Here is a 20385-nt window from a genome sequence, read left to right on the forward strand (position 1 = left end):
TCAACGTCACCTCCAACTAGTCTTCGAAAAGCTGAGAAAAATCAGTTGTATGTAAAGAGAGAGAGAAGTGCTCCTTTTCCCAAGAGCGCATAAATTTCCTCGGCCACGTGATTGAGTGTGGTTGGATTGGTATGGAGGAGGGGAAGGTGGCCGCGATTAGAGATTGGAGGTACCATCATCCGTGACGAACTACGATCTTCCTCGAACTAGCCAACTACTATAGGCGGTTCGTAGAAGGATTCTCGAGAAGAACAGGGCCATTAACCGAACTGTTGAAGAAGGATAGCCAATGGAGCTGAACTCCTGAATGTCAAGCCGCCTTTGAGGGCTTGAAGAAAGTGATGATTGAAGGGCCGATCCTCGGAATTGCCGCGTGACCAAGCCATTTGAAGTAGAGATTGATGCTTCTGACTTCGCGTTGGGCGGTGTCCTCCTCTCAAGACGAACCCTATCGCGTATGAGAGTAGGAAACTAAATGATGCCGAACGGAGTATGCCGCCTCCGAGAAAGAGATGTTAGCAGTATTTCACTGCTTGAGGGCCTGGAGGCAGTATCTCTTGGGGGCCAAGTTCGTGGTCAAAGACCGACAACAATCCATTTGTCACTTCTTCAACCAACCGAAGTTGTCGTCGAAACAGGCACGGTGGCAGGAGTGTCTAGTGGAGTTCGACTTCTAATTCGAACATAGACCGGGAAAAAGTAACCAAGCGGCTGATGCTCTTAGCCGAAAGAGCGAACAATGCGGCCGCAGTGCGATGTTCGCCCGCACTTAACAAAGCAAGTACGTTGAGTGCAACAGTACGAGAAACTGTCAAAACTCACTTGACAAATGACACAGCGGTGCAGGCCATCCTACAGTTGGCCAGAGCGGGGAAGACACGCCAGTTCTGGGTGGAAGATGATCTACTATACACCAAGGGCAATCGCCTCTACATCCCCAGATCCGGGGAGTTACGAAGGTCGCTGATGAAGGAGTGTCACGACACACCGTGGGTAGGACATAATGGTTGGCAGAGGACTTATGCCCTTCTGAAACAAGGCTACTATTGGCCAAGCCTTCGAGACGATGTCATGCAATTTACCAAGACTTGCCTTGTCTGTCAACAAGATAAGGTCGAAAGGGCGAAATTAGCGGGTCTGCTGGAACCCCTACCTGTGCCCTCTAGACCATGGGAGAGCGTGTCTCTCGACTTCATCACCCATTTGCCCAAGGTGGGAGAGTTCGAATCGATCCTTGTTATCATCGACCGGTTCTCAAAATTTGCCACTTTCGTCCCAACGCCGAAAATGTGCACAGCCGTGATGACTACCCAGCTATTCTTTAAACACATCGTGAAATTATGGGGCGTCCCCGTGAGCATTGTTAGCGATCGGGACGAAAGATTCATTGGGACATTCTGGACAGAACTGTTCAAAATATTGGGGTCAACACTGAATAACTCCTCTAGCTATCATCCCCAAACTGACGGCCAGACGGAACGCTTCAACAGTATGCTCGAGGAATATCTGCGTCACTTTATCGACGCTAGGCAGAAGAACTGGGTCCAGTTGTTATATGTGGCTCAGTTCAGCTTCAATAACCAGTAGAGTTCCGCAACCGGAAAAACGCCCTTCGAAGTGGTGTGCGGTAGACAGCCACTCATGCCACACTTGGTGGACCACCCTTATGCAGGCAAAAGTCCTCAGGCACATAACTTCACTAAGGAGTGGAGTAGAACCTCTGAGATAGCTCGCGCCTACCTAGAAAGAGCATCAAGAAGGATGAAAAAGTGGGCTGATAAGAAGTGGAGGGCCCTCGAGTTTCAAGCCGGGGACAAGGTCCTGATCAAGCTACGACCGGAACAGTTTCGTTTCCGAGGCCAGAAAGACCAACGGCTAGTAAGAAAATATGAAGGTCCAGTGGAGGTAATTGAGAAGGTCGGGAGAACCTCATATAGGGTTCAGTTACCCTCATGGATGAAGATTCATCCTGTCATCCATGTGAGTATCCTGAAGCCCTATCATCCCGATCCCGAGGATGAACAGCGAAACATGCTAAGGCGCCCACCGGTCACGATGAAGAGTTCTGCTGAGAAAGAAGTTGCACAAATCCTGGATAAACGTACGCGCCGTATTGGAAGACCCAGACGAGAACTGACAGAGTTCTTAGTGAAATGGAAGGATCTCCCTGACGAAGAGATCAGTTGGGAGCGGGCCAAAGATTCTAAAAATGCAGCTCCAGCCATCGCAAATTTTGAACAAGGTCAGTTGACGGGGACGTCAACCAATTAAGTGGGGGAGAATGTCATGGTCATGCTTGTCCAGGGCCTGTTGCCCATGGCCGCATGCCCAATCCAACCCCCTTCTAGCATACTTTCATATCTTGTATTGTATTAGCTTAGTTAGCTTGCTTTCTTTACATTTTCATTGTAAGTGACCACTCGCCCTTTTGCATATGCAAGGGCGCCAGTTGGCTTTTTGTTCAGAATGCACTATATGGGGATAAGACTAACCATCACTTCCTCATACCCGGAGTAGTACTCTATAAAGCTGTTGTTGTTGCTTATTGCTTTCTAGTCTACTACAATCTTTCTTTCTTTATTCACACTAACAAAAACTTCTTACGAAAACCTTTTCTCCAAACCCGTTTTCTAAAACCGTTTTCCCTAAAACGGGGGTGGAGGTTGCGAGAGGCATTCGGTGTGCCACCGGCAGTCCGTATTCGAGTTGGCTGGCTTGTTCGTGAGCGGGAACAAGTGCCGCACAATCGCTAAGAGAAGCTTTCGAAAGAGCGATTGTGACACCTAGCATATATGCTTGAGGCTAATCTTAAGAAACTGGAACCACATTCGAGGTTATGCCTATTTGTAGTCTACCCAAAGGAACATGAGGGGCTTATTTTTATGATCCTAAAGAAAACAAAGTATTAATGTCAACAAATTCTACTTTTCTTGAGGAGGATCATATAAGGGAGCACAAACCTAGAAGCAAAATCGTGTTGAATGAGCTTTCCAAAGAAACTATTGAATCTTCAAGAAGAGTTGTTGAAGAGCCTACTACCTCAAGAAGAGTTGTTGATGTAGGTTCATCTAGTAGGTCAAATCCACCTCAAATATTGAGGGAACCTCAACGTAGTGGGAGGGTTGTGAACCTATCTATTAGCTATACGGGTTTAACTGAAATCCTGGCTATGGTAGCTGATGATGAGGTTGAGGATCTGTTGTCTTACAAGAACGCAATGGAGGACATTGACAGAGATGAATTGGTCAAAGTCATGGATCTCGAAATGGAGTCTATGTATTTCAATTCAGTTTGGGATATTATAGATCTACCTGATAGGAAACAAGGTGCTGATGGGAAGGTGCAAACCTTCAAGACTAGATTTATGGCAAAGGGTTATACCCAGGTAAAGGGAGTTGACTATGAGGAGACTTTCTCGCATGTTCCCATGCTGAAGTATATCCGCATGCTCATATCCATTTCCTCATATTTTGACTATGAGATATGGAAAATGGATTTCAAAACTACTTTTCTAGATGGCAATCTTTAGGAGACCATTTATATGATGCAACCCGAGGGGTTCATAGTCCAAGGTCAAGAACAAAAGGTTTGCAAGCTGAATCGGTCCATTTATGGACTGAAACAGGCATCTCGATCTTGGAACATAAGATTTGATAATGTGAACAAATCTTATGTCTTTGACCAAAATGTTGATGAGCCTTGTATCATCAATAGTTCAGTAGTTTTCCTAGTGTTATATGTAGACTATATCCTACTCATTGGGAATGCCATAGGCTTACTGACTTCAGTTAAGAACTGTCTATCGACCCAATTCCAAATGAAATATTTAGGAAGAGGCTTAGTTTGTTCTTGGGGCTCAGATCTTTCGGGATCGAAAGAACAAAATGCTAGCACTGTCTCAAGTATCGTACATTGACAAGATGTTGATCAAGTACTCGATGTAAAACTTTAAGAGAGGCATTTTTCCTTTCAAGCACGGAGTTACATTGTCTAAGGAACTATGTCCTAAGACACCTTAAGAGGTTGAGGAAATGAGATGGGTCCCCTATGCATCTTCCATAGGCAGTTTCATGTATGCGACATTATATACTAGACCTGACATCTGCTATGTCATGGGGATAGTCAGTAGATATCAGTCTAATCTAGGATATGGTCACTGGACAACCGTCAAGAACATCCTCAAGTATCTTCGGAGAACGAGGGACTACATGCTTGTGTATTGTTCTAACGATTTGATCCTTACAGGATACACAGACTCTAATTCTCATACTGATAGGGATTCTAGGAAATCCACTTCAAAATCAGTGTTCACTCTTAATGGATGGGTTGTAGTTTAGCGAAGAACCAAGCAAGGGTGAATTGTGGACTCCACCATGGAGGTCGAGTATGTAGCAGCTTGTGAAGCTGTTAAGGAGGCCGTTTGGCTTAGGAAATTCCTGACTGATCTGGAAGTTGTTCCCGACATGTCTAGGCCTATCACCCTTTATTGTGATAATAGTGGCATTGTGGCGAATTCCCGTCAGCCTCGGAGTCATAAGCATGATAAGCACATTGAGTAGAAATACAATCTCATCCGAGAGATTATACATCGAGAGGAAGTGATTGTCAAGCAGATAGCTTTAGAGTACAACATTGTCGATCCGTTTATGAAGGCCCTCACAGCTATAGTGTTTGAGGGTCATCTGCCAAGTATGGGTTTATGGGTCAGACCACGGCTGGACTAGGGCAAGTGGGAGATCTTGTACTGGATGTTTCTACCATAGTTTATTGTTTTGTGTACTTGTACTTTGATTATCTTGTACACTCCCTAGATTTAGGACAAGTGGGAGATTGTCAGAGTTAATGCCCTAAATCTCATAGGGTTCTGTAATTTGTAAACACTTGTATGAACAAACATTCTGTGATTTATAATATATGATATTTTATTCACATTGTCTATAAAATATTTGATATTTTAGTTGCATTAACCACAAACCAATAAACTAAGATCCATGGTTATCGTTGTAACTTAAACATGTATGTAAAGACATACAAGTGGATCGTGCTTTAACTGATAACCTAAATAGTCTGTAGTATATGGATAAGGCTAGATACCTTATCCTGGTGACACTACGAGTATGGCCCGCTTTATAGGTGTTACAAATGTTGTAAAGTGCTACAAATGATCTGATTCTTATCATTCATCCATTAGACATGCGGACGGGGATATTCTATACAAATGAGTTTGTATAAGATTGGACCACGAAATGCTTAGTCTCGTAATATAATGCCATTCATAATTGAGACTTTCATTTCACTAGGATGACCATAGGTAACATGACCTTAATCCTGAGTGAGTTGTGAACTCCTACCTATGAGGGCGGTCCATTGATTTGCATGGGTAAGAGTGGCCAGATCGCCGACTCAACAAACCTACCATTTTGAAGATTCGTCCTATTGGGGAGTTGAGAACTCAGCTACATAAGATGGAATTCACTCATTCCCCAAAGAAGAGGTAAGTAGATAAATTGCTCCCTTAAGGGCTGATTCCGGGTCTTGAACAATGTGGCGCCACACCCTTTCTTGGCCTAAGAGAGGTTTAGTCATAGTGGATCTATTGTTCATTAGAGAGATCAGTGGTACTTAAGGAGTTAGATGTAACTAAAGGGGTAAAATGATAAATTGACCCAACTGTACTTATGAACGATTTCTGAAAGGTCATCATACTATTGATTGATTATATCCAATGGATACAGGAATATATCTGTAGTGTGAAGAGTGCAGTTGTCGGTCTTTAGTGGAGTACCCGTTAGTTAACGGATAGAGGATAGTGTGATTAAAGAGTTTAATCAGTTATTCACATACCGTTGGAGCTTCAAGCTACAGGTCCATAAGGCCCCCTTGGTAGCTCAATGGATTTAAGTTGAGAATTAGTTTTTGGGATTAATTTGAAATGTTCAAATTAATAAGTGGGAATTTGATTGTATGTGATATAATTAAATTAATTCAATTATATATGATATAATTGATTTAATGTATTTGATACATTATTGTTTGATTGGAGGAACTAATATTTAATATGATTCAAATATATTTTCTATGAATAAGATTCATAGTTATTGAATTTAATATAAATATGATTTATATTAAATGCCATAAAATAAAGAAAAAGAACTATGGTTTATATATTGTATATGATGCAATATTAAAACTACAGGTTATAAATATAATATGATAAGTTAGTTATCATATTTATTTATATTTATTAATTATACAATAATTAAATTCTTTTTCTCAATAACCACCCTTAGTGGGTAGTTATATGATTTTATGGCAAATTGGGATAAATAAAATTGTTTTAATTATTCCAAAAATGTGTGTGAAAAAAAGACAATGGACGAGATTATCAATCAAGTAAGAAAGTCTTACTATACAATCACTTGAGAGACTAAACGATCGAGTAGCTTGCCTATGTGAAAGACTTTCTCATCTACACGATAGTGTTCTTTGTTTACTTGATCGTCTTCCTCCATCACATTAAACCTTCCCTCTAACCAAAATAAGCCAGAGCTCACCATTCCTGGATTCTAACACCGAGAATACCAAGGTAACATAGTGGTAGTGTCCAATTGGTTCGAGGATCGAGTTGCTGCTTGTTGCTGATCGAGGGAGATCGTGTTGTTCGACGCGTTCGTGAACGATCGGGGGATTATCTTGAAGAATGATGCTTCAAAGGTATAATCTCTTATCCTTTGTTTTTATTTTAGAAGCATGTCATAATTTAAGTTTTGTTGCATAATCTGTTTTGCATGACTGTAAACATATGCATTTATTCACAGTGGGGTTTAGACAATCCGCTTCTACTCAAAGGTCCTCTGTAAAAAGAGTTCCTTCATGCTTCACCCTTTTGTTCCTTGTTTTTCATCAAGGACTAGAATTTTTGTAGCTTGTTGAGTAAGGTGGTCAGGTTGTAGTCAATCCTGTTCATAACAACATTGCTACATAACTGTAGGAAACTTTTAGGTAAAGATTCCAGAATGAAGCTAACCTGTCTGGCTTCATCGATGATGGACCCATTCATCTCCACCACATTGAAGTAGACCATCAAATTGAAAAAATGTTCTCGAACAGATGCCTATTCTTGCATACGGGCATTGAAGATGTGTTTGAGAGTGTCATGCTTGAGTTGTACAGACGGTTATTCGAACATTCCCTTCAAGGACTCCATAATCTCACGAGCCGTGAGTATGGGCTCCCACTTCATGGCCAAGAATTTGGAAAGGCTTTCCAAGATGTACACTCAAGACTTCTCGTTTACTCGTATCCATCGCTCGTATGCTTCTCAAACATTTTGAGCAGCATTGAGAGCTAGAATGGGAGAAAGTCCTCCTTAAGGACAAAACTAAGGTCATCGATGATAAGGATTGTGTTGATCGTATTTTTCCACGAAGTGTAATTTTCGTCCGTTAGCTTGTCAGCGGCAAGTAAGCGTAGCAGAAGTCATATTGAAAAGATTGCTGAAACCATACAAATTATTTATAATTGGTCTAATTGTATTAAACCATCAAGACAACCAATCATTTTTTAGCAAAATAGTCTAATGTACCCTAAGTAGCATCTATTTTGGAATGTCGTTTCAGTGAGGCAGGACAAAAGTCACTGTAGGGTGATCAGGTTCCCCTTCACTAAAATGAGACAATCTCAACTAATAGACAGAACAACTCCTTATTACTGTCATTGTTAGTCACCATTGCTTGACCAGAATCTTTTAAACTCCCTTAACAATTCTTGTAAGTGTAACCCTCATTTTAGGTCCTAGAGTTCCCCCCCCCCCCCCCCCCCCCCACAATAAGGCCAACCATAGGGAAAAACCGATCGGGACATTAAACTAAAATAACTTTATCCCTTGCTGGAGTTGCAAAAATGCCATCCTATAGGGGGCACTCAAAGTGCTACAAGGCCATTCACAAAACTTTACTTCAAACTAATAAGATAGATCGAGGGATGTGTTGTCACATGTCCCACACCCATTTACTATAAACAAACTCTCCATTCACCGTGATATTGATTTATACAAATGCCATCTATAGGGGGACACTCAAGGTGCCTCGAGGTCGAGTATAGATCTCACGGTGTGAACTTTTAGGGAGAAACATGAAGAATAAAAATGAAGTATCATATACCTCATTTTCCTCCCACTAAGTGTTTTACCTAGGTTAATTAACTTAGGAAAATTAGGCTACTGAGTTTAACTAAGTGATTGTTTGGTTTTCCCAAAAACAACACTTGCCTTTGGATAGGTAAACATTTTTTATTAAGCTCTATTAAACTCTTTAACAAACTTTAATCAAACTTGTATGCTTGTAACAAATCTATCTAATTCACCTTTCCAGGTAAGTTTCCTATCACACCCCCTCCCGAGCCTACCTCTAGAACCCGAAAGGAGGCATGAAGACGGCAGATACAACTTTTTTGTGATACATACTGCCCATCTGAACCTTTTACACTCATTAACCTTTAAGCCAAGGATATAAACAACAACTGTTTGGCTAAACTCATTTTATTACAAATAGTATAACGTTTATACAACTCCCAGACTAAACTACAAAGTTTACAACAATAACTTAGAACCAGAAGTGTGGCTATGACGTGGCAGACCTTGACCTTAGTAGCACCCTCGAACTTCTCATCTTTTGCTACTTAGGAAGAAAAACATAAAAGAAAAGAATGAGCTTCAAGAAGCTCAGTGAGTGGTAACAACATAACAAGTCTCCTTCAACTTATAGCAAATAAAAGCATATCACATTACGAGGTCAACATCAAAACCTCAGCCTTGAATGAGTTTGTTCCCAACCCTACCTACACACATGGTAGATAGTTAAATTGATACTAATCATAAATGCATACTTTTTCGTGTTCCCTATGTGTACATAGATCCCCGATTATGGGCTCATAAGCTAGACCCATCGACCCTCTGACCATCCCATACGAGGTTCCTCTCACAGGCTCAGGAACTAGGCCTTATGGCCTTCTGACTATCCTGTGAAATTCTACTCCGGGCTCAAGAACAAGGTCTGCTGACCCCCTGACCATCCCGGCCACATATTCTCATTCTCGTTTCGACTACACATTCACAACATAAATGTAAACATGAAAGATATGCTTAAGACCTTAAAGGAAATACTAATCACCTTGATTGGTAGGAACTTTTCTCTCTTTCCAAGTTCCTTCATTTCCTTTGGCTTCCTTTTGAACCCTAAATTCTAAATTCATTTCAAAGCTCAGATTACTCATCATTCCAGACCTTATTTTGAGACACTTCTTTCTAAAATAGGTTTAGAAATATCTTAACTTACTTACCTTAAAATCACAGCTCAGAACTACGCGTGATTTGGCTAGAATCTTCAAATCATCAAGACTAGCCCAAGCTTACCCGAGAGCTCGACTCTTCTGTCTTTCCTTTAGTCTCCAGCCCAATTCCTTTGTGCTTCTTCTTCGGAAGCCCTTCCTTGAAAACTAGACACTCAGAGCTTTTGCATGACTTTAAAATCACCCAAAATGCAAGAGTAGTTTGGGAGCACTCCTCATTCCAATTTGATACTACTTCATGACCTTACCCGATAGCATCTCCACCTCTTGGAACCACTTGATCAACGCATGGTTGTGCTACCAACGCAAGCTCTTCATGATCAACGCAAAGCATCTTCCAAATCTGCCTTCAAACACTCTTCCTAATTTCCTTTGAAGAGAATTTGTGTTATGATCCAAAGAGAAGCCTTGAAGTGGTATTTATAGGCCTCTAGCAATCGATCCTCATCATCTCTTAAGGCTCCAATGCATGACACCTCCTACTTAAGAACTTTTGGAGTGTCTTCACTTTGCTTTGCCACCACCTACTTCGATGCCACTTCCTACTTGCATGAAGTTGCGTTGTCCTCCTCATGCATAAGTCCTCGTTGCATGCCTTAATATTCATCCACCTCAGAAGGTTTTAACTTAATCAACTAATGTCATCGTTTCAATGTCTCATTAAAATTTTTCCTAGCTTAAGCTCAAAATCCTCACGGTTTAGCCACTTGTCTGGATGAATTGCTAACTCAGTCGATGGGTTCCCTTAACCAAGCCACTGTATATGAGTCACCGGCTCATTCTTAAATAGGCACGCGGTCCTTGCTCTCCAAGTTCCCCTTGTCATCGCATTCTTCCAATTACATGGTCGCATGCTTACTTGATCACATGACTTGATCATCGCATATACCAACCTAGTCCCATCGCATGGTTGCAAGCTTTCCAACGCCTATCCCTTTGTTGGCCGCATCGTTAGTCACCACTCAACCATCACTCGGCCTATTTGTCCACGCATGACACCATCACATGCCAAACCTTGGGTCAAGCTAGGTCGAAAGCCAATGTCTCATAGTTTGTCTTATCGCATGCTCTCACCGCATGCCTACTACTAATGTGCCCTTACATCAACACCCAAGGCTTGCTTTGCCATTGCCTAGCCTCTTGCTAACGCATACCCTCATGACCAATGCAAGTATGCCTTTGTTGCTTGCCAATGCCCATAGCCACATCCACAAGACCAACACACTTACTACCTAACCTCGTAGCCTTGTGTGTCGCAAAGCCCATCAACGCATAGACACTACACTATGCGCCCATCATGGCTTGGCCTACCACATAGCTTCATCGTGTAGCTCTTGTGCGCACCGTATGCCCATCATGGTTTGGCCCATCGCAAAGCTCTAGCGCGCATCGAGTAGCCAACGCCTTGCGCTCATTGCCGCACACTGAACAACACGCGCGCTCAGCCTCATCGCTTAGCTTTGCGCTCATCGTCTAGCACTATCATCTGGCACTATTGTGCTGCCTCAAAAGCAGCTATGCAATCACCCTCGCACATGCTTTAACGCCCAACGCCCACGCTTCGCCCACAACTGAACACATCTTTGCTCGCGCCTAGCCCATCCTTGTTACTTGATGGCCTTTCCTCGCTCTTGTTCACGCAACCTCTTGTCATCCCAATGCATGAGCAACCCTTGTCACGCCAACGCTTGGGCAGTGCCTCATGCCAACAATCAACCAACATGCGTCCATCATGGTTTGACCCATTGCTTGGTGTCTTGGTCGCACACCCTATACCAACGCATGTTGCCCTCATGCATCTACCACTTTAGCCAACATGACACCCTCCAATATCAAGACCAACACATAGCTAACTTTCACCATGTGCCCATGCCTCACAAGACTCAACGCATGGTTGTCCTAGGCTTCTAACTTAGCCAAATTTCCACCTGTTAAGCTCCAACTCAAAGCTACTCAAACGTTTACTCAAATACTTAGATTTTTTCTTCTCTTCAACATAAGATTTAACTTATACTTGGTTTATTTCCTTAATTACTTGCTTAAGTAGAGAAATTGGGATCCGGGTTTCACATTTCCAGGTAGGGGTGTTATGTTTCCGTCAATTTAAATACCCTAGCCTAGATAGAATTAGCCTTAGACAAAAAAGTCCCTTATAGATATAGTTGTTACAAAGTTAATCTTTTATTAAGAATTAATTTAATCCTATTAAACCGATTAAATGATTAAATTTAATTTCTTATCTTATTAGAAAAGTAATCTTAGGTCTATGTGAATCATATTTTAAAAAATTCTAAATATGATTTTAACCTAAGGTTTGCATGCAATTCTAAATTATTGATTTTAATTTCTAAATTCATTTAATTATAATGATTACAAAAAAAACTGAAACAAAATTAAAACCAATCAATTTCATCGAATGAGATACTTGGTAAATTATAATAATTATAAATTACCTAAGGTAATGTCATGCTTCATGCATTTCCATTTCATTACTAACTATATATAACAATTATATAATAACGTAATGAAATAATTAATAACATTCATCCATACGTACTCAAAATTATATATTATAACATTTATATATAAATGATACATGGCAATATTATTAATGCATGCAAACATATAGTATAACATTTATATTATATGATGCATGAGCATGCTATATTAATTAAATCATGCAATTATATATATTATAACACTTATAATATAAATGATGCATGAAATTAAATGCATAACCTGTGGTCGGATTTTTATTATATGACATACAATATGACATATAATAATAAATATAAATCGTACATTAAATGTATAATTTAAAAAAAATTATTGGATCGGGATTAGACACCTTAATAATTAATTAAATTAATATAACACTTATATTAATTTAATTAATTAAAAAATCTAACTATTAGAAAATAATAATCAACCAGTTCGAAACAAGTGCACCGGGCCTTGAACCGCCCACCAATGATCTCTTAGCAGCCATCTCTTAGCAACATTCCCTTAGCAAACGCTGAGAGATCTCTCAACAAAAGCTATGCGATCTCTCAGCAAATGCTGGATCTCTTAGCAAACGCTACGCGATCTCTTAACAAATGTTGCACGATCTCTTAGCAAACACTAAATGATCTCTTCCACATCGTAACATTGCTTTATTTTTCCTCCGAAACACACCGGGTACAGTACAAGCGACTCAAAACTTTAAATTACAAACTCAATCACAAATAATAATGCCCAAAACAGGAGCCTTACAAATTAATTTGTAAATTGAAAGCGATAAATCTAAACAGACCAATCACGAAAAACATCCAATAATCGTAAACCATTCACATTCACAAGTATTCATCACATGAACATATACAGAATGCTATCCACCAATTCTATCTCTGGATCTTACCCTTGAAGAACCCTTCTTCACGTATTTTCTTTCTCTGGATCTGTCACGAACAAACTCAATCCAAATGGTCACCACCACGAAAAGAGCCTCCTGTATTCTCTAATGGGATGAGAATCACTAAGGAATTGTGGGCTCTTAAGCTTTTAGAAGAGAGGAAGTGATTGAGAGAAAAAAGTGTTTTTCCAGAGAAAACTTCTATCTCTCTTTTGGAATTCTGTAAGTCTATTCGCCACTACTTCAACATATGCACTAAAATAAAGAGAAATAAGGGGAAGGGAGTTACAACTCCCTCCCAAACCATTTTCAAAATAAATTAAAATAATTTAACATATAAATTAATGATAACTACATTATCCTATAATATATATTAAATTATATTTTATATCTAAGATAACATATAACCTATAGTTTCAAATACAATATAACCTATAATTTTCATTCTCTCAACAATGCATGATATTTAATATAAATCTTATTTATATTAAATTTAATTATATGAATCCAATTCGCATAATTAATATTTGAATCAAATTCAAATATTTATTTCACTCAAATAATGTATCAAATATATTTTAGTAATTATATCATATATAAGTAAGTAGAATTAATTATATCACATATAATTGATTCTCTCATTTAATTTGAACAATTCAAATTAATCCAAAAATTGATTCTCATTAATTCTCATTGAGCTATAGATGGGACCTCATGAACCTATAGCTAGAAGCTCCAATGGTATTTGAATAATTAATTAAACTCTTTAATTAAATTATTCAACATCCATTAACTTTCGGGCACTCCACTAAAGACCAACAGCTGCACTCTTTGTTGGGTTGTATGTCCTAAAACTTGCAGTTTGTAAAGTTAAAAATTTTCTATTATCAATAAAGATGTTATTTGATTTTTACTCAATAAAGTTGTTGTTGAATATGTAAATTGTGATAATAAAGACTAAATCCAATAAACTAAGATACATGGCTATTATATAAATACTTGAACTTAATGTGGAGAGATAAAGATGGATCAAGTTCGAGTAAATAGTCAAAACGATCTATAATATGTGTATAAGGTTAGGTGTCTTATTCTGGTAATACTATCAGATGCGGATCATTCTTTAGTTGTTACAATATATTGTAAGGTGCTATGACGAGTCGGCCTTATGGTGTTGCTCCTAAAAGACTGCCGTACAAATAAATTTATATGCACCAAACTAACCCTTTATACTAACTAGTAGTACAAGTAGCAAACCCGGGTCAGACCACAGAGAGTCAAATATGGATTCCTCAAAAGTTGGAACTCTTAGGAAGTAACCAGAAGGGGGGGAGAGGGATTGTGATAATTGTTAAAAATAAATTGTGAAAGCGAAAATTGTGTAACGCAAAAAATTGTGAAAATTTATTTATCGAATAAATACTTAGCTTGGGTAATTATAATTCAATCCATTCCTCATTAATTCTATCATAGACCACTCAAAAGATACACGAGAATAATTGAATTAAAAACTTAGCCTACTCGATTAGAATCCTAACCGTAGTCCATAAAATCAAGTTAATAAACAGAAAAGCAAGAATCCTCAAACAATCAGTCAATTAACAGACATTGAGATTCAAGGAAAAACTAAGCCAATTAATTGGTTTCCATTGTCTAACCAATTGACTGAGTGAAATTTATCTAAATTGGAAAATAAATGCTTGCTAATTGGAATCCCAAATTAACACAACAAACCGACTTAACTCATGCTTCTAGGTGACGACTACCTAACGATTACAAATTAGGGCCAATCAAATCAATTAATTAATCATGCGTAGCTAATTTGTCAGATTATCCCATACACAAATATTTAAGAATATGCTCAAGATAAATTTCATAAATTCATAATAAAACTCACATAATTACAAATCAAGTCTCAAGAATTAAATTGGAATGAAATTAACTAATAAACCCAAGCTAAGTTCGTACCCTTTAGCCACTAAACATATTTGAATTCAATACAATTGACAAGGGAAAGAATTCTTTACGGAGTTTTGGTATAAAATGGAGCTAAAACGAGGTCGAAACAGAGCAGCGGTGTTCAAAATCGGGTGTACTTGGTCTAATCACATCAGATGGACCTAAATTATCCTTTTATAAAATTGTCGCAACGTCGCAAAACTAGGAAGAGCATTGGAATTCTACGACGTATATGGCCGAGCTTCAAACAGGCGTTGTAGTGCTGGCCTGACATTGTGTTGCGCACGTGGTAGGGCTATGCGTCCATCAAACCCTGTAGCATCACAACGCTCTGAAGGAGCGTTGCAAGCTTCTCCTGTCCTTCCGCGTCACGGTGCATTGCGACGGTGGCGTCATGGATTCTCTGAAGCATTACACTGCTCGGGCCAGCGTTGCGACGCTGACCTACATGCGAGCATTTTGTCCCATAGCGTCAAGCTAGCGTTGGACTCAAGCTTAATCAAAGCGTTGCAACACGCGAAAGTGTAGCAGTCTTCTTACTTCGTCATTTGAATGATTTAGCTTCTAACATCATCATTTTTGCACCTTTTAGTTTCAAACGCTTAATCCGACTACTTGTACACTCGAGTCCTACAAAATAATCAATTAAACCAAATTAAGTAGCTAAACAACCCTGAGTGCTATTAAACACCCCCAACTTAATTCTTGATCGTCCTCGAGCAAGTTAAAACAAGAAATCATTAAAAAATAATCAGCTTGCCAAACTAAAATTTTCTCTACTCAAGCCTCAACAGTCAACCAGAATCAGATTCGCAATAAAAAGGGTAATAAAAAAGCATTCTATCATTTTATGAACAGTTTGAAAATTCATTTTAAAATTATTTTTAATGCATGTACAAGCTCAAAGTTATTTATTTTGAACAAGAGCGAGCCCAAAATGGCCTTATGAATCTTCCAGTTATTTTCTCCTACCCTAGCTCGAAGGATCCTAAATTAGCTTTCTTAAATTCAAAGTGGCAATGACGTATCATTGGATTGGTCAAAATGTATTCACCATCGCCCTTTTTACATGCTTTTTACTTTCTTTTTTTTATTATTTTATTTTATAGAAATAAAAAGGGGAAACTTAATTTAGGAAATCGACTTTCATTTTGGCTTGCCCATACGGTGTCATGCGAATCATCCAACTACGAGCCAATTTTCCTTCAAAAGCGCCTAAGCTTACTCATTTGTTTGGGATACTTTAGCTCAGAGTGAAACCACGGGTGGCATGGCCACCCTAGGTTAATCATACCCTTGAAGAAGAGGAGTAGACCCCTAAACAAGCATAATATATATTTTTTTTAAACTAAGCAATTGACTACATCTCAAGCATGCATTACTAAATTGAATCGCAAAAAAATTAATATCTATCACCAAGGCCTATCGGAGTGACAACAAACTTATAATCTCATAATTCAATTCTAAGAAAGCATACAGGGTCAAGATAAATATGCAAAGGGCTTGGAAATGTTAAAAAACTTGGAAATGTTAAAAAAAAAATTAAACAGAATTTTTAAAAATTTCATGAAAATTATGAACCCTTTCATCTGACCTATTCTAATGCAAAAACAATTCCTACGAGTGCGTCATAGGCTAGTCATCATAAAGAACACAACAACAAGACCAACTTAAACAAGTAAGTATTGTCCAATCACAACGCTCAAGGATCACAAATAATATCATCAATAAAAATTTGAAAAAATTGGCCCAAAAATCTAAACATCCCACCCGCAACTTTTAAAACACACATTGTCCCTAATGTACTAAAAAATAAAGCACGATGGATCAGAATACTTCCCTGAACAATAGAATGAAGGAAGGATGTAGGACACTTTGCTCAGCTCCCTTTTCTCCAAAAACCATAGTAAACAAGAATATAGGAAGAATGAGGCTTGACAAAATAAATGAATAAATTACTCGAAACTTAACACATTTACATTACAGGGTTTTAAGCATTTTTCATACATACACTTATGTATATTACAACTTTGTGAGCCCAACATACAATACTAGTCCCCATATGACCGACACATGTGTACTAACAACTGCAGAGTCATCAATTTCTTCAACTTGTGTCTTTGAGTGGTAGAGCAGCAGCATAGACGTCCTCTGGTAATTAACCACTACCTGGGGGAGAAAAACATTTGGAAACATGGGCTAGAAGCCCAGTGAGTGACTAATATTTAAAACATAAGCACCATACATTAAACTGATAGTAAAACTGAAAGCTTTAGCTGAAAACATAAACAACATTCACATAAACATTAGCATAACATATCACATTTGTATATTGCTAGACTATTTCTTACTTTAAGAGTGGTTCTCTTGCTTAGCTCTCAATACTTGGCCTCTTTCTTGAGAGTGACCCTCTTGTCCAACTCTCTACCTTATTTAACTGCTTAGCTGGGAGAAGGAACCCTTTTGTTTAACTCTCCAAGCTACTCTAGATTGAGGTGTGTCACCTTTGTCCACTACCTTCCACCTAGCTTTCCTCATACTAACACAGGTTAAGGTATGTCACCTTTGTCCATCACCTTACCCCGTATGAACCTCAGTTAAGGTATGTCACATTTGTTCATCACCTTACCTAGACTTACTCATGCTATATAAGGTTAAGGTATTTCTTTTTTGTCCATCACCTTACCTCGTATTTCCCTAGGATAAGGTATATCACCTTTGTCCATCACCTTTTTCCTAGTCTTAACTGTCTTACGTGCACGTAGACTGGATCCTATCGTTAGACTCATGCCTAGGACTTAGCTCTAGTACCTTCATATCTAGTCCTTCAGTATTGAGCTATTCATATGTTCTGAGACACATTCTTATCACTATATGACTTGGTTGTCCAAGGCATTCAGTACTAATGCATACTCACGATCATTAAATTACATAATATGACATTAAAGAGAGATGCGTTACATTGGAAACTATTTGAAAATAGTTATCATAAATAGTTTTCAGTAAACATGAATTGTTAAAACATTCATAAAGCATTAGCATTTCATTTAAAGCATTTAAAGTCACTCACTGTCTTTGGCAATCCTCTTAATATACTTCTCCTTTTAGTGTCAACCTGTGGACATCACAATACATTCTATTCATTAGCATTGGCCCCCTTTTTGGGACTAACATTCCATAACTAGCTTACTTTGTCTTAGTGAGCAGCCTTACCTTTCAACGCTAAGCTCACTATGTGTTGAACACTTAACCAAATTCTTAGGCCTTAACTTGACTAGGCAGTAACTTCTTCACCATGCGTCCATTGCTTGCGTCATTGCCTTGCCTTAGGCATTTAAGCTTCCTATGCGTTCATGTTTCCAGCCCACGCCTTCAGCCCATTGCATAGCAACCTTTGCACCAATCATATTGCCCATGTGCCCATCTTATGGCACATCAACACATGCCCATGTGTTCGTCCAGTCGTGCGCCTCATGCTCCAGCGTATCCTTGCTCCTAACACTTTGTGTGCTTACTTGCATAGTCCAACGCTCACACACCACTCGAGCTTACGACATTAGCATGCTAATGACGGGCAGAAATGCACGTCATCTTAGGCCTTTTATTTAGAATTATTATGAGGATTGTTAAATGAAATATGCGGCGAATATATTAGGAATTCATGAGAAAATGAGTTTGCGTCGTTCGGCATTAAGAATCTTGGCTAACCCACTATTATGCGTTCAATTGTTTATCTTTGTAGCTAACGCAGGAAGCGGACGCATACACGGAAGCCGGGCTATCGCAAAGACGACCGCATGTGGAGAATTTTTCCATCGCAAAGGCGAACGCATACGTTCGACACATGGATGTTGTAGCCATCAACGCATATGTCCATCACATAGAAGTTGCGGTCGTCAAACGAATGCGGTCATTGTTGAGAAGTTGCGGCCATCAAGTGAATGCGGTCATTGCAAGGAGATTGCGGCTACATGATGATAACCATAATAGAAGGATGAATGCAAGGTTGATGGAATGGAAGCATGAACGCATACCTCGGGAGAATCAAAAGATGATGTTGACATTTCACCTACCACGCCGTTAGCAGCAGAGATTCAAAAAAGGACCATCGCGCCGTGAGTGTCAGAATCAAAGCAAGTCCATTAATGCTTTCGGCGATCCAGCTCTATAAATAGAAGCCGTTGAGCAGAATTTCAATTTATCCAAGGTTTTTCGCCTGAGGCTCGCCTTAGGGCGGATCCTTGTGATCCAGACGAAAGCATGAGAAGAAAGCTTAAGAGTTCTTCATCTCCTTCATCCATTCTGTGTGACGACCGGAGCCTTTGTCAGAGTTAGAGCTCGAGAGAGTCTGCTCTACCGGCCATCCATGGCGCCACCGGCAGCCTTGACACACATCTGCGAGAAGCAAGACTTTGCTTCTAGCTGGTCCTTCCATTTCTCTTCTTTCCTTATATTCTATTATATTACATTTTGGCTTAAAGAATTAATACATTTTGTGATCAATGCATTTCTCTATTTTCCTTCGACTCCATCTCCATCTTCATTTACTTAGCATCCTTAACTTTTATTGCATCACTTAGTGAGACTGTTAGAGTATCGCATAATTAATCATGCGGCATAGGAATATGAAGCATGTAGCAAACCACCGGGAGGTGTGCGTTGAGTGAGTGTTGTGAGAAAACCTTATTTGCTTAGTATGAAGCTATAGCAACGCTTGTCTATAAGCAGACGCAATATTTGTCTATGAGTAAAATCAACAACAACTAACTACCTGGGAGGGTAAGTGGTTAGTCGCGTTAAGCAATGTAAGCAAATGTTCACTATAGATAGGAATAATCTTATGCCAGCCAGGTTTATGCGATTACCTTGTCTTATGAGCGCATCATTCATCATTTAGGCATACTTAGGAGAGTAGTCTAAAAACCAAATCTAAGACTCGAAAGAGCGGATTGGAATGCATAAGCAAGAATGGGGAACTTAGAGATAAGCTTTGTTTTATATTACACAGCGTATGCACCCTACGGATAGGATATTGCATGCGTCCAGAAGTAGGATACGGTGGTATGTGGTCATCACGCTTATGTGTGAGAGCACGTGAGCGGGTTATGGAGGCTTAGAAATAGGCTTCTCAGCACTATCGCATATACATCGCATGCGTTCTAGAATTAGGCACAAGTGTGTGTAGCATGATATCATAGCTTGCGTTGGCTGGGGTTGCCCTTGCAGTCAAGCTTAGGGTTGCGATGAAGACATCCTCACATTTTATCTATTTTTCCATGCATTTACTACGCGTCAACAGTTGTCGTGCCTCTACCTCTCAATCATATTCTCACCACTTAATCTGTTAGTTAGGAGTAGGAGTAGTTTGTAGCTTAAAACCCCCATCATTCTTTTATTTATCCGCCCCAAACACATCACCACATACATTTAGCTACAAGTCCCTGAGTTCGACCTCGGATAACCCGAGAAACTTGCATTCGCGTTATACTTGGCGTGAGTGCAAGAAAACTTATGACAGGAATGCATGGTCATTGCATATGAGAGCAATGCATACATTTCATTCCAACGCATGACCACCGACACATGAGTATAAACGCACAACCTAAGACATGCATCGCATATTGCGTTCCACCTAATTTTAGTCATCACACGCGTTGCATGGTCCAACGCATCTCACTGCGTCCTTG

General features: G+C 39.3%; 1 protein-coding gene across 1 annotated transcript in view; it reads left to right on the forward strand.

The window, feature by feature from the left end:
* The first annotated feature begins 1641 nt into the window (after nucleotides 1-1641).
* LOC120073574 overlaps nucleotides 1642-20385 on the forward strand; it is a 99178-nt gene continuing 80434 nt past the window's right edge. The window contains exon 1 of the mRNA XM_039026397.1: nucleotides 1642-2242. Coding sequence (XP_038882325.1) covers nucleotides 1642-2242 — 601 coding nt within the window. The remainder of the gene's footprint in view (nucleotides 2243-20385) is intronic.

The sequence above is a fragment of the Benincasa hispida genome, chromosome 3 (genome assembly GCF_009727055.1).
Source record: "Benincasa hispida cultivar B227 chromosome 3, ASM972705v1, whole genome shotgun sequence".
In the NCBI taxonomy this organism is placed as follows: domain Eukaryota; kingdom Viridiplantae; phylum Streptophyta; class Magnoliopsida; order Cucurbitales; family Cucurbitaceae; genus Benincasa; species Benincasa hispida.